The 15041-nt window shown below is 39.5% G+C and overlaps 1 protein-coding gene across 1 annotated transcript in view; it reads left to right on the top strand.

Annotated features, from left to right (window-relative positions):
- Positions 1-15041, top strand: part of MAPKAPK5 (MAPK activated protein kinase 5) — a gene marked incomplete at its 5' end in the record, with an annotated part of 33335 nt that overhangs the window by 222 nt on the left and 18072 nt on the right. The window contains 5 exon segments of the mRNA NM_001143694.1: positions 9458-9531; positions 10289-10364; positions 11406-11503; positions 12805-12913; positions 14540-14629. Coding sequence (NP_001137166.1) covers positions 9458-9531; positions 10289-10364; positions 11406-11503; positions 12805-12913; positions 14540-14629 — 447 coding nt within the window.

Raw genomic sequence — 15041 nt, 5'->3', positions numbered from 1 at the left:
AGAAAGAAGAGATAACTTGGAGAGATTGCAGCATCTCCCAGATTTAGATCTTCCCCGGATTTTTTGGACTGCATTTTACAGCACTGGGGCGAAGGGTTGCGCGCGCGTGTGTGTGTGTAGAGAGAGAGATTTCCGACTCCCTGCGGCGATTTATTTGCTTAAAACCGGCATGTGGCTAGTGCTTAGCTAGGATGGAAGTGAGTGGCGTGGAGATGCTTGACGTTTGTAGGATGGAGGGGCCCGTACTACTACTCTACTTTAGACTGCTGCCCAAGTGTCGTCAGAATTTGCGTCCAGATAATATGCAGCAACACTTGGAGAGTTGGACTTTACCCATCGCTGCAGATTTGTTTGAAATTTGCATTTTCAGAAGGAAAACCTGTTCTTTGGCGAAGAGGTTGTTCTCACTTTTCCGTGTGGCCTCTCCCCTTTTCAGTGGCTACAAAAGTCTTGAGGTAGGTGTAAGTCTTATGTGATCCAGGAACAACAAGGTGTCTTGGATGCAGTGGGTCAGTGTAGATTGTTAGAGACAAGTAATGGGAAGCCAAAGCACATAGGGCCTTGTAGGCCATTGTAAGAAGTTTAGCTTTGACTTTGAGTAAAAGAGGAAATCTGGGAGAGTTTTGAGCAGAAGACAGATATAGTTTTAGTGGGCAAGTATGTAAAGGGGGAGGCAGTTTTACTTAGTGGTTGTAAAAGTTTCTCCAGGTTGACTCATGAGTTGAAATCTTAGCCTGGCCGTTCATTTAACTGTGTCCTGGAATAAGTCACTTTACTTCTCTGTCCCTTGTTTCCTCATCCAAAGAAAGAGGATTAAAAAAAGCCCCCAAAACAGAAACTATTTCCTATCTACAGGGAGCTATATTTTGCCACTTGTGATGGAACATGATGAAGGATAATGTGAAAAAAAGAATGTGTGTGTGTATGACTGGGTCACTTTGCTATATAGCAGAAATTGACAGAACATTGTAAATCAACTATAATAAGAAATTAGGAAACAAGAAATGAAAAGATACCAAACATTTCAAAATGTTAAAAAAAAACAACTTTCTCCAGCTCAGAGCTTTTTTGTTTTTTTTGGGTTTTTTTGAGAATTTAATAAGCACACATATCTGAAAGTGCTTTCAATACCTAACATTTAGTAAGAACTCAGTGAATATTAGCCCATAGTAACTTAAGAATGGTTTAGAAAGAGTTGCAGTTTTCTTCAGTCATTATTATCCAAGCTAATTTTCTTAAAAAAATTTTTTTTCTTCTCTTCATGTACTAATTAACAAGCCATTGGTGAATCTTCCTACTAATTTGGGTATGTACAACCAATACAAATTAGTGGAGTTTAAAATATTTGCTCTAACAAACAGTACTGACTAGGATATACTTCCATGGAAGTAAGCCAGCATCACATCAAATAAAAGTCTTGGTTTGTGGCAATGTGTTGTATTCATTGTTGTGCTTTTTTCAGCCGTCCCTCATTTGTTGAGAACTGAGACCTGTAGAGTTCAGCTGGAAAAGCTATTTTTCTAGGCTCCCACCACAACACTTAAATTTCTGCCATCTGACTACCAGAGAGTGGTCTGATTGGACTTTAAGATCGCATCCTTTTACTCTTAAAGGTATTTGGATTAGGCCAACTGGCTACAACCAAAAGCTCTTCTTCTCATCTCTGTCTCTACTCCCATAGCCACTTGACTTCACTACTCCCAAGTCACTTACCTAGACTAGATAATGAGCATTTTGGGATTAGAGATTGTCTTACATATTTGTTTTTTTGTTTTTGTTTTTTTAAGGCCGCACCGGAGGCATATGGAGGTTCCTAGGCTAGGGGTCGAATCAGAGCTGTAGCTGCTGGCCTACACCACAGCCACAGCAATGCCAGATCCAAGCCTCGTCTGCAACCTATACCACACTCCGTGATTAACTCCCCCCCCCTTTTTTTTTTTATTTTCCCACTGTACAGCAAGGGGATCAAGTTATCAGTACATGTATACATTACAATTGCATTTTTTCCCCCACCCTTTGTTCTGTTGCAACATGAGTATCTAGACAAAGTTCTCAATGCTATTCAGCAGGATCTCCTGGTAAATCTATTCTAAGTTGTGTCTGATAAGCCCAAGCTCCTGATCCCTCCCACTCCCTCCCCCTCCCATCAGGCAGCCACAAGTCTTTTCTCCAAGTCCATGATTTTCTTTTCTGAGGAGATGTTCATTTGTGCTGGATATCAGATTCCAGTTATAAGTGATATCATATGGTATTTGTCTTTCTGGCTCATTTCACTCAGGATGAGATTCTCTAGTTCCATCCATGTTGCTGCAAATGGCATTATGTCATTCTTTTTGATGGCTGAGTAGTATTCCATTGTGTATATATACCACATCTTCCTAATCCAATCCTCTATTGATGGACATTTGGGTTGTTTCTATGTCCTGGCTATTGTGAATAGTGCTGCAATGAACATGCGGGTGCATGTGTCTCTTTTAAGTAGAGTTTTGTCCGGATAGATGCCCAAGAGTGGGATTGCGGGGTCATATGGAAGTTCTATGTATAGATTTCCAAGGTACGTGATTAACTTTTTAAGAAACTGCAAAACTTTTCCAAAATGGAATTGTTCTAGGACTATTTGTTCAACACACTGTCTTTTGCTTATTGAATTATCTTTCTTGAAAATCAGTTGATTATAACTGTACGCATTTATTTTTTTGGATTCTCTTTTGTGTTTCACTGATCCATATAACTATCCTGATGCCATTGCTACACTGATTTGATTACTGAAGGTTTATAGTAAGTTTCCAAATTGTATAGCATGAGAACCAACTTGAGTTTTCTTTTTCAAAATTAAGTTGGCTATTCAAATTTTGTATTTCCAAATAAATTTTAGAATCAGCTTGTCAATTTTTACCAAAAACATGGGCTGGATTTTTTTTGTCTTTTTGCCTTTTCTAGGGCCGCTCCCATGGCATGTGGAGGTTCCCAGGCTAGGGGTCTGATCAGAGCTGTAGCCACTGGCCTACACCAGAGCCACAGCAACGTGGGATCCGAGCTGCGTCTGCAACCTACACCACAGCTCATGGCAACACCAGATTTTTAACCCACTGAGCAAGGCCAGGGATCAAACCTGCAACCTCATAGTTCCTAGTCAGATTCGTTAACCACTGCGCCACAACGGAAACTCCTGGGCTGGATTTTTGATAGGGATTCCATTGAATCTATACATAGTTTTGAGGACAGTTGCCATCCTAACAATATTCTCTTCTTTTTTTTTTTAATAATGATTTTAATTTTTTCCATTATAGCTGGTTTACAGTGTTCTGTCAATTTTCTGCTACACAGCAAGGTGACCCAGTCACACATACATTCTTTTTCTCACATTATCCTCCATCATGCTCCATCATAAGTGACTGGATATAGTTCCCAGTGCTATATACAGCAGGATCTCATTGCTTATCCATTCCAAAGGCAATAGTTTGCATCTATTAACCCCAAATTCCCAGACCATCCCACTCCCTCCCCCTCCCCCTTGGCAACCACAAGTCTGTTCTCCAAGTCCATGATTTCTTTTCTATGGAAAGGTTCATTTGTGCCATATATTAGATTTCAGATATGAGTGATATCATATGGTATTGGTCTTTCTTTTTCTGACTTACTTCACTTAGTATGAGAGTCCCTAGTTCTATCTATGTTGCTGAACAATATTATCTTCTAGTCCAAGAATGTTGTGTAATTCTCCATATCTTTAGGGCGTCTCCTGTTTCTCTTAGCAACGTGTTTGTAGTTTTCGGTGTATAGATCTTCCACATCTTTTGATGAATTTTTTTTCCTAAATTGTTTATTCTTTATGATGCTATTAACAATGGGATTGCTTTCTTAATTTCATTTTTTGGATTTTTTTGTTGCTTGTGTATAGAAATATTTTATTTTTTTACATATTATTTTCTATGGCCATACCTGTGTCATATGGAAGTTCCTGGGCCAGGGATTGAATCTGAGCCACAGCTGTGACCTACACCACAGCTGTGGTGATGCCAGATCCTTAACCCACTGTGCCAGTCCAGGGATTGAACTAGTGCCTCTGCAGCAACCCAAGCCACTACGGTCGGATTCTTAACTCACTACACCGCAGTGGGAACTCCATCTGATTTTCATATGTATTTGTTTTTTCCTTTTGGGGCCTGTACCCGGAGTATGTGGAAGTTCCTGGGCTAGGGGTCAAATTGGAACTGCAGCTGCCAGCTTATGCCACAGCTACAGCAATGAGGGATCCTAGCTACTTCTTCAACCTACACCCACAGCTCACCACAACACTGGATCCTTAACCCACTGAGTGAGGCCAGGGATGGAACTTGCATCCTCATGGATACTAGTTGGGTTTTTAACCCATTTAGTCACATGGGAACTCCTGATTTCTGTATTTTAATTTTGGTTTTTCCATCTTTACTATAATTGTTAGCTCTAGTAGGTTTTTTTTTGGGGGGGGTACATTCTCTAGGATTTTCTACATAGCAAATACATATAGTTTTACTTCTTTACAGTATGTATGTTTTGATTTCTTTTTCTTGCCTTATTTCATGGGTAGAAACTCAGGAACAGTGTTGAATGAAGGTGGCAAAAGTGGACATTGACCTTGTCTTTGATCTCAGGGGGACAGCATTTCAAAACTTATCCCTAAGTAAGTTTTTTTGTAGATGTCATTTGTCAAATTGAGGGGTTTCCTTCTTTTTGTTTGCTGACGGCTTTTTTGTTTTTGTTTTTTAATAGCTGTACCCACAGCACCTGGAGGTTCCTAGGCTAGGGGCTGAATCAGAGCTACAGCTTCCGGCCTCTACCACAGCCATAGCAACGCCAGATCCGAGCCAAGATCTGAGCTTCATCTGCTACCTACACCACAGCTCATGGCAATACTAGATCCTCAACCCACTGAGCAAGGCCAGAGTTCAAACCTGTGTCCTCATGGATACTAGTCAGATTCATTTCTGTTGAGCCATGATGGGAACTCCAAGGGTTGTTTTCTTTTTTTGTCTTTCTTGGTTAAATGCTTTTTCTTCATCTATTGAATTGATCATGTATGGTTTTCATTCTTTATTCTTAATACAGTATATCAATTAATACAATATTAATTGATTTTCAGATAATTAAGCCAATCTTGCATTCTTTTTTTTTTTTTTTTTATAGCTGCACCCGAGGTATATGGAAGTTCCCAGGCCAGGGACTAAATCCCAGTCACAGCTTCTACCTCTGCCACAGCTGCAGCAACTCCAGATCCTTTAACCCACTATGCCAGACTCAGGATTGAACCCGTGCCTCTGCGGTGACCTAAGCCACTGCAGTCAGATTCTTAGACTACTGAGCCACAGTGGGAACTCCCAATCTTGCATTCTTGATGTAAAAATCATTCTTATGTGTTTCTGTATTTGGTTTGCCAATGATTTTGCTGAGGATTTTTGCATTTGTATTCTTGAGAAATATAGGTCTATAGTTTTCTTGTGATGCTTTTGTCTAGCTTTTTGTCTAGCTTTGGTGTGAGGGTAATACTAGTCTCATAGATGAGTCTCTATTTTCTGGAAAGCTTTGTAGAGGATTGGTATTATTTCATTAAATCAGTAGTTCTCAATAAGGGGCAATTTTTGCCTCTCATGAGGCATTTGGCAGTATCTGGAGAAACTTTTAGTTGCCCCTACTGGTAGAGGATGCTTCTGGCATCTAGCAGGTAGAGGCCAGCAATACTGCTGAACATCCTAAAATGCATAGGACAATCTCACAGCAGAGAACCATGTGGTTCAAAATGTCAGCGATGCTGAGGTTGAGAAACTGCTTTAAATGTTTGGTGGAATTTGCCACTGAAGCCATGTGGGCCTAGACTTTGTTTTGTGAAAAGATTTTTCATTATTAATTCAGCTTCTTTACTTGTTAAAAGATCTATTCAGATTTTCTCTTTCTTTTTGAGTCAGTTTGGCAATTTGCATCCTTCTAGGAGTTTGTCTCTTTCATCTAGTGGTCTACTCTATTAGCATACAGTTGCTTATGATACACTTTTACAAAACTTTGTTCTTGTAAAGTTTATTGTGACGTCCTCTCTTTTCTAATAATAACATGTTTTTTCTTTCTCAGTTTAGCTAAGGGTTTGTTAATTCTGTTGATCTTTCAAAGAATCAGCTTTTGATTTTCATTGATTTATCTCTATTTTGTTTTCTACTTTACTGATTTCTGTTCTACTTTTGATTATTTCTGCTTGCTTTGGGTATAATGTGTTTGTCATTGATGCCTTTGAGGTAGTCTGTAATTTTCTTCAATAAAGTACCATGCCTTTCTAACTTCTCTTTGCCTCTAAAATATATGAGAAAATATGCCATCTACATACAGAAGAGTTGGCTGACATGGGAGTGTTACTTCTTTTGCCCAGCTGGGCTTAGTAAAGTCTTCGCACTGATTATTGTATATGGCACCATCAACAAAGGTACAAGAATTAAACATGGGAAAGAGGGCAAGAGACATAAAACAAAATAGAGTTCAGAAATCAGGGTTGTAGAGAGACGTGGTAGTGCCTCTCCTATCTGTTGCAAAGCCAAGTGTCAAAACTCCAGCCAGAACCTCTCTAAGTTGAATTTTCTTGGCTGTCCATTAGGTAGAGTACTGTCTTAATAGGCACCAGTGCATTGAAGAATTTGGTCTAATATTATTTTTACATCCCAGAAACTAGTCTTTTGATCTGATTATACAACAAATCTCTTTTCCATTGAGTCCCCTATGAGTGTATGTTTTCATTAGAGTTGAGAGGAGAGGTTTGGCAGTGATTTTACTCTACTATGAAGCATAGGCTGTGCTGCAGTTCCCTTGTTCCCCATCCTTTGTTCCTCTCTGGCTTCTCAAATACTTTTCTCTTTCTTTTTTTCTTTTTTGGCCACCCTGCAGTATATGGAGTTTCCTGGCAAGGGATCTGATTCCAGCTGCAGTCATAACCTATGGCACAGATGTAGCAACACTGGATCCTTAACCCACTGTGCCAGGCTGGGGATCAAACCTGTGTCCCAGCACTGCAGAGATGCTGCCAATCCCATTGTGCCACAGAGGGAACTCCTTAAATACTTCTAAATCCAACAGGCTAGGCAGTGGAAACATGAAGGAGGTAGACAGGTTGTATGGTTAGTTTTGAAATTCTGTTTAGAAGATGGTAAGTAGAGACAAAGCCTAGGACCTCCCTAACTAGGCAAGATTCATTCCTAATCTTCATACTAGGGCCTGGGCAGTTATCCTTGATAACCAGAATGATGGACAAGAGGCCAAAGCCATAGATTCTGGTCTTATCAGTGCCTGTATATAACTCACTGTTATATATATGTGACTTTGGAAAGCTTCTTAACCCTGATATACAGTTTTTCAGAAAAGAGTTTGTGTAATTATTTTTGCTGGTCCCTCTTAAATCAGTTTCCCTCCATCACTTGGTTTTCTTTCCACCTTCTTTTTTTTTAGCTTTTTAGGGCTGCACCCATGGCATATAGAAGTTTCCAGGCTAGGGGTCGAATCGGAGCTGTAGCTGCTGGCTTACACCACAGCTACAGCAACACCAGATCCAAGCCATGTCTGCGACCTACTCCACAACTCATGGCAACACTGGATCCTTAACCTACTGAGTGAGGCCAGGTATTGAACCCATGTCCTCATAGATACTAATCGGATTTGTTACCACTTGCACCACGATGGGAACTCCTCTTTCCACCTTTCTAATCAATCATTCCATATTCACTGAGCAAACTATATGATGGGAACCCTTATCAAGAACTGTCAGCAGAAAGGTGTGCAGATGAAGGCTGTTTTGAGCTTGTTTTATAATACTTGCATATTCATTGGACAGAAGCTCTGTTTTCATCTCTGAACTTAGTCTCGTGTCTGGCACTTACTAACTATTCAATGAGTTTGTGTTACATGGACAAATAAATATCCTATTGCCATACCTGGGAATCAGGATTCTAGTACTAACCTCAGTCTATTAGATTTTCATTGCAACAAAACAGTTTGAAAGTCTCATGAGTTTTGGCCTAATTTCTCAACTTCTGTAGTTGGTTTCCTGTTTTACCTGTGGAACCCTGAAAAATGAATTTTAACCTACCAGTTTATTTTTTATTATTTATTTATTTTGTCTTTTTGCCTTTTTTATGACCGCTCCCGCGGCATATGGAGGTTCCCAGGCTAGGGGTCGAATTGGAGCTGTAGCTGCCAGCCTACGCCAGAGCCACAGCAATGCAGGATCCGAGCCGAGTCTGCAATCTACACCACAGCTCATGGCAACGCCAGATCCTTAACCCACTGAGCAAGGGCAGGGACCGAACCCGCAACCTCATGGTTCCTAGTCGGGTTTGTTAACCACTGCGCCACCAAGGGAACTCCTACCAGTTTAAATGTATGGCTTTTTTGCCTAAAAACATAGCAACAGAAGCTCAAATTGGAAACTTTAAAAAAAAAATTTTTTTGCCCATGGCACACAGAAGCTCCAGGGCCAGGGATCGAACCTGTGCCAGAGCAGTAACCCAAGCCACAGCAGTGACAATGCTGGATCCTTAACCTGCTGAGCCAACCATGGAACTGCTGGAAACTATTTAAAACACTAAAAAATATAGCATACAGTGAATGTGACAGAATACCTTTGTACTCAAAATAGTACTGCTGAAAACTAGATAAATTTATTACAATATTTACTACAATTTCATTCAAATGTTTGTTTCAGTTTATTCAGTTATTCCAATTTCATCAACTTGTTCAAGGATATAGGCCCTTATATCTTAGCAGCAAAACATCTAGACCAGTTTTTCTAGAATCTCAGAAAATACACTTGACCATTTGAGCAAATAAATATTTAGTAGTGAAACATTTTGAAAGATTATCTTCCTTCCACACTCCAGAAAACAAAACAAACCCAACAAGTATTTATTCACATAGACCTTGCAGGTGAGCTGAAGAACTTTTTTATCCTAATTTTTTTGCCTTCTCTCTCTGTCTCTCTCTCTCTCTCTTTTTTTTTTTTTTTTTAGGTTTTGTTGTTTTGTTTTGCTTTTTTGCTTTTTAGGGCCACACCCAAGGCATGTGGAGGTTCCCAGGCTAGGGGTCAAATCCGAGCTACAACAGCCAGCCTATGCCACAGTCACAATAAAGCTGGATCCAAGCCACCCTGCAACCTACACCACAGCTCACGGCAACGCCAGATGCTTGACTAAGCGAGCAAGGCCATGGTTCCTACTCCGATTTGTTTCTGCTGCCCCACAATGGGAACGCCCCTTCTCTTTTGTTAAACAATGTTAAACAATGCCTAGCCTAGTCATTTAGGCAAAATGTCTAATCATAAAGCTCTACACAAAGCTCTGCTTATCATCTTCTTTCAGAAGGTGAGATGTTGAGCATTAAGGTATTGTTTTGTCCCACTTGTGCTAAACTGGAGAATCATTCTCTGCCCCCTTCATTTTTATTTTAATAGGAAACCTCCATTTTAGAAGAATACAATATCAATTGGACCCAGAAGCTGGGCGCTGGAATTAGTGGTCCAGTTAGGTAAGAGACCCATGTGTAAACTATGACAAAACTGTTCTAAAAAGGGCCATTCGAAATACATCTTAAGTTAGAAGCATTAGGTATGCCAGATTTGTGAAATAACCTTAATTTAACAAGTGAAGGTAGTTAGGATAGGCTTTTTCGCATCCATTTAGAAATAGATTCAAGTGACCAAGTCACATGGTCTGTAACCTGAATCATTTAAGATGTCGATACCATTGAGCCATTTATGAGTCACCTGTAGCCAGCCATTTTTGCTTTCTTGTCCAGCCTGAAGTTGATTCTCGTGGCTCTCTCTGCCTTTCTACCTGCTAGCCCTGGAGGCAAATTTGTTCTGATGTGCCTAGATTCATTTTTTGATTAGAAGTCCAGTTCTCTTGTAAACCAACTATAATAAAAAAAAATTGTTATATATTAAAAAAAGTACAGTTCTCCAAAAATGGCTTGTTAAATTAGTATTCTTGTAACATAGATGTTTTCTTTTTTTTGTTTTTTTAGGGCCACACCCATGGCATATGGAAGTTCCCAGGCTAGGGGTTGAATCAGAGCTACAGCTGCTGGCCTATACCACAGCCACAGCAACTCAGGATCTGAACCATGTCTGCAACCCACAACCCAGCGTGGCAATGCTGGATCCTTAACCCACTGAGTGAGGCCAGGGATTGAACCCGAGTCATGGATACTAGTCGGGTTCATTACCCCTGAGCAGTGATGGGAACTCTGATGATTTCTGATTAAACGTTTTCTCCAAATCTAGAGTCTGTGTGAAGAAATCTACCCAAGAACGGTTTGCACTAAAAATTCTTTTTGATCGTCCAAAAGCTAGAAATGAGGTATGGTTCTTTATTGCCTTGACTTATTTAAATATTTGAAGTGCCTAAGAATTATTCTTTTTACAAGTAAGGTAGCTTCCTGGAGAGAATATAGACATGCACAAAGAATTTTATGTTTATATTTTCTCCTTTTTCCTATTCACGTTATCATTATAAAGCAGTCCTTACCAATATTAAAAGCTGTTAGTGGAGTCTTGTCCCTTTCAAACCACCCCTTATTCTTTTTCAATTATTGTGATTTTTGTACCCTGCTTCAGGTTTACTTCAGCTTTTACTTATTGGAAAAGGTCCTTAAAGAGTGGAGATATAATAGTATGCGGAAGGTTCTGAGGAATGGTGTCTTAAAAGGGTGCTGCAGAACCCTGAGAATATTTCTAGTTTTTAAAAATAGGCATTTAAAAAAATTGTTTGGATATGGTGATGATGTGTTAATAACATGCAATGAAGAACTTTTGTTTATAGATATATGAATAAATTCTTTTTTTTTTTTTTTTTTTTGTCTTTTTTGCCTTTTCTTGGGCCGCTCCCGCAGCATATGGAGGTTCCCAGGCTGGGGGTCTAATCAGAGCTGTAGCTGCTGGCTTACACCAGAGCCACAGCAACACGGGATCTGAGCTGTGTCTGCAACCTACACCATAGCTCACGGCAACACTGGATCCTTAACCTAGTGATCGAGGCCAGGGATCGAACCCCCAACTCATGGTTCCTAGTCGGATTCATTAACCACTGCACCATGACAGGAGCTCCCTATATGAATAAATTCTGAAATAAAATGATTTGCCAAATTTTTCATTTGCTAATAGATAAAAGACAGTAGGAAGGAAATATGTTAGTTTTTTTTTTTTCCATGAAAAGAGCATTAAGGAGGTAATCTGTGTATGAAAACATTTTTTTCTTCTTTTAAACATCATTTAGGTGATAAGATTTTTTACTGTAATAGGCTCATCCCCAGGCCTAGTGTGGTCAGATTTGGGGGGAAAGTTTGGAGAGGAAACTTTGGCATCCCTTATGTACAGAAACATTTCCTCTGTTCTCTTTAAGGTACGTCTGCACATGATGTGTGCAACACACCCCAATATAGTGCAAATTATTGAAGTGTTTGCTAATAGTGTACAGTTTCCTCATGAATCCAGCCCCAGGTAAGACTGCACACAGGGTCATTACCAAATGCCCATCTCTCTGTATGTAAGCCAAGGTGTATGGAGGGCTTCCTCCTTTTTGTGCCTTCTTTTCCTCCCTTTTCTCCCACCTTCCTTTCCTCTTTCTTTTTTTTTTCCCCTTTACTTTTTATTTTGGAAATTTTCAAACATTTGTAAAAGACAGAATTAGATAATGAATCTCTAAGTACCCATCAGCCAACCACAATAATTATCAACTCATTGCCAATCTCTGTTTCATCTATACCCCACCCATTCTCCTGTCTACCCCCCCCCCCCATTATTGTATTATTTTCTCTCTTAAAAAAAGCATGCATGCACTGTGGAATTAAAACGTTCTGTTTCAAAGGAGGACTAAATATTATTCTAGGTAATGTCTTAGAGGTTAATATGGCAAAAAGCCCTTATTGCCTAGTCTGACATTCCTTTTAAAGGAAGAAATAGGTATCATTCTTTTAACCGTCAGATGTTTGGCAAGCTCATTGGGTGGCATTCTGAGTCTTTTCCAGGGAATTCAAGGAGGCAGAGTGTCTCAGTGGTTGTGTGGGGACTAGGACCTGAAGGGAGTGGATAGGAGTTTTCTAAGTGGAAAAAGATGAATTCGTAGGGACAACTGGGAAATCAAATGATTATTTCTTAAAATTGTGCTCTGTTGGTGAAAGCATTTGGATGGAAGCTGGAAACATATCAAACAGTGGTAACCAAAATTCAGGATTTTTTTTTTTTTTTTTGACAGCATGAGAATTTTTATTTAGTAACTGTGTAACCCTGTCCAGCTCCCTTGCTGGGTATGCTGTGGGTCATATGGAAAACTAGTGGAGGAGGGGCGGGAAGTAGAAAGGGGGAAGTGTGCGCACACAGGGAGAATGAATAAACAAGACAGCCCAATCAAATGACTTGAAATTCATGTCCTACACAAAGTCATATTGTTTTCAATACACTTTCAGTGTAGCTTCCTGAAATACATGTATAAAACATGTCACTTAAAAGTATACCCCCCTTTAGCATCTAACAATAACAAGTTAAATATAGAATCTTCAAAGGGATCATTGTCTTCTAATCTAATTCTTTTACTTTCTTTTAGCTTCTTAGAAACCTTTAGGTTAGGGATATGCCTTATTAATAGTTTGCAGCTGGTTGTGACAAGGGGTCCAAATCAAAGGGGCTTGGTAGGACTAGATTTAATAAGTAGTTATGCACTTTGTATGTGAGGTATCTAGATTAGATACTTGATGTTTCAGTTTTTTTTTTTTAACTTAACAAAATCAAATGCTTTCAAACAGGGCTCGACTCTTAATTGTAATGGAGATGATGGAAGGGGGAGAGCTATTTCACAGAATCAGCCAGCACCGGCACTTTACAGAGAAGCAAGCCAGCCAAGTAACAAAGCAGGCAAGTTAACCCCGGGTACCAATCAAACTGCCAACAATGTTGGTTAACAAGTGCAATTTTATTGGGGGGAATAAAAGAAAGCTTGAAGAAAAGCTCTATTTGATCTCTCATTGCCTGCTTTGTTATATAATTAGAAAAGATACCTTGACAGGAAGAATGTGACCCTGTTTGTACTTTGGAGAGGGGGGCTGTCTTCTTAAGTTGTTGTCAGTTTTTGCCTGTTAGGGGGGCTGTATTCTTAAGTTGTCAGTTTTTGCCTATTAGAAGATTTAAATAAACTCTGGAGGGAATGTAATCTTAATTTCTTTTTAGACAGCAGATAATCTTTAGATATATAGTTCCAAGCACTGCTATTGGACTTTGAGATAAAATGCTGCTGATAATACCTCAAAGATTGTATAATGTAAAAATATGTTCTGATACTTTTTGCTTATGAGTCACCTTTCTAATCAGATTTTAATAGGTCTTTGTAATTCTGGGTTATTCTTGGTTATGTTCTGTTTTGACATCACATTTTATTGCTAGAGGAATGATTTATGTCACAAACAATACTAGGAATCCAACTGGAAATAACCTCTTGAGGAAATGAAAAGCTAAACTCTTAAGGTTTATCTTCAGGCCAAGCAAAAAAAGCAGAGAAGCAGGACACATAGCCCTATTAGCTCTTAATAAAAAACTCTTCCAAATTTTCCATGAGCTTCAAGCATTTATTTATTTATTTTTTCTTTTTTTGGCTGCCTTGTGGCATATGGAGTTCTGGGCCAGGGATCAGATCCGAGTCGCTGTTGTGACTTATGCCAAGGCTGTGGCAACTCTGGATCCTTTAACCCACTGTGCAGGGCCAGGGATTGAACCTGTGTCCTGGCACTGTAAAGACACCACTGATCCCATTGTGCCACAGTGGGAACTCCAGAGCCTCAAGCATTTTTTGATGCCTCTTATTTCTGGGAGGGACTGATATTTGGAATGCCAGTTCCATACAGAGTGTTAAAGAACAGTTAGAATCTGTTCTACTTAATTAAAAAATATATAGCTTGTATTTTTCAATTATTAGGACTAAAGGATGAGCTCTGATAGTCTTCTGCAAGACAAAACCCCTTCAAATTCACCTAAACAGGCAACATTTTCAACAAGTGGGATAAGCAAATTAGAACTTCAGGTGGAAAAATCCATTCAGCTGCTTTCCATTGTTCTTGAAGGCAGAGCTTGAAGTTGGGTCTCTTGAAGAGTTCTGGTCTCTTCTGAGCCAGGCATTAGTGCCCCTGCCCTGCTGGGGGAAACTTAGACCTGCTGAAGACTGCCTGGCCCAATATTTGCCCTGCAGTACTTATCACATCTCAGATGAATGGAAGTAGAAGCATTTCATACGAAGAATTGTGTTACTATTGTATTTTTCTTTTTGTTAAAAAAAATACAGATTGCAGTTAAACTAAGCTTAGTTCATTTCTGTTTCTTAATATCCAAAGTCTTACTTAATTTCTGCTTTAAAACTGAAAACTGACCACAGTCTTAATTGACTTAGGATCATTTTTTCCTTAGTAAGGAATATCCTGAGTTCTCTAAACCCAGGGGCATTAAAGAGTTATCTTCTCTAAGATATGGTTGCTCCATTATGTCATTTTCCAGATAGCTTTGGCTCTACAACACTGTCACTTGTTAAACATCGCGCACAGAGACCTCAAGCCTGAAAATCTGCTTTTCAAGGATAACTCTTTGGTGAGATGACTTGCTTTTCTGCATTTTATTGCTGCTACTCTCAACATAGTTCAGGAACGGTGTGCAAGTGTGTATATATTAGGAGTGCTCTGAATCCATGGTGAAGAGAGGCTTTAGGTCGAAGTGCTTCAAGCAGCTTACTTTTCCATCTTTTCCCTTGCTAAAGGCTCAGAGTGATTGTACCATACCCCTGGTATTGATCATTTTGGATGATGCTGATATGTATCTGTAGGACTTAAGATTTTGGATATTATTTGGAGGGACTTTGGAAAGGGGGAGAAATCTGTATGTTATATATTACCTTGAAACTTAATGGTTGATTTTGCTGTTAACCCTGATAAGGTGTGTTTTCATCTCCAGCCCTAGCCCCCTGCCTCATGTACCATGTCCAACCAAATAATCTGGCTATCAC

This window comes from Sus scrofa, chromosome 14, assembly GCF_054392235.1.
Source record: "Sus scrofa isolate SSC_HxYL_T2T_F1_AM1 chromosome 14, Sscrofa_HxYL_maternal_Yorkshire_Landrace_v2.0, whole genome shotgun sequence".
Taxonomy (NCBI): domain Eukaryota; kingdom Metazoa; phylum Chordata; class Mammalia; order Artiodactyla; family Suidae; genus Sus; species Sus scrofa.
This window is presented reverse-complemented; position numbering and strand designations above follow the sequence as displayed.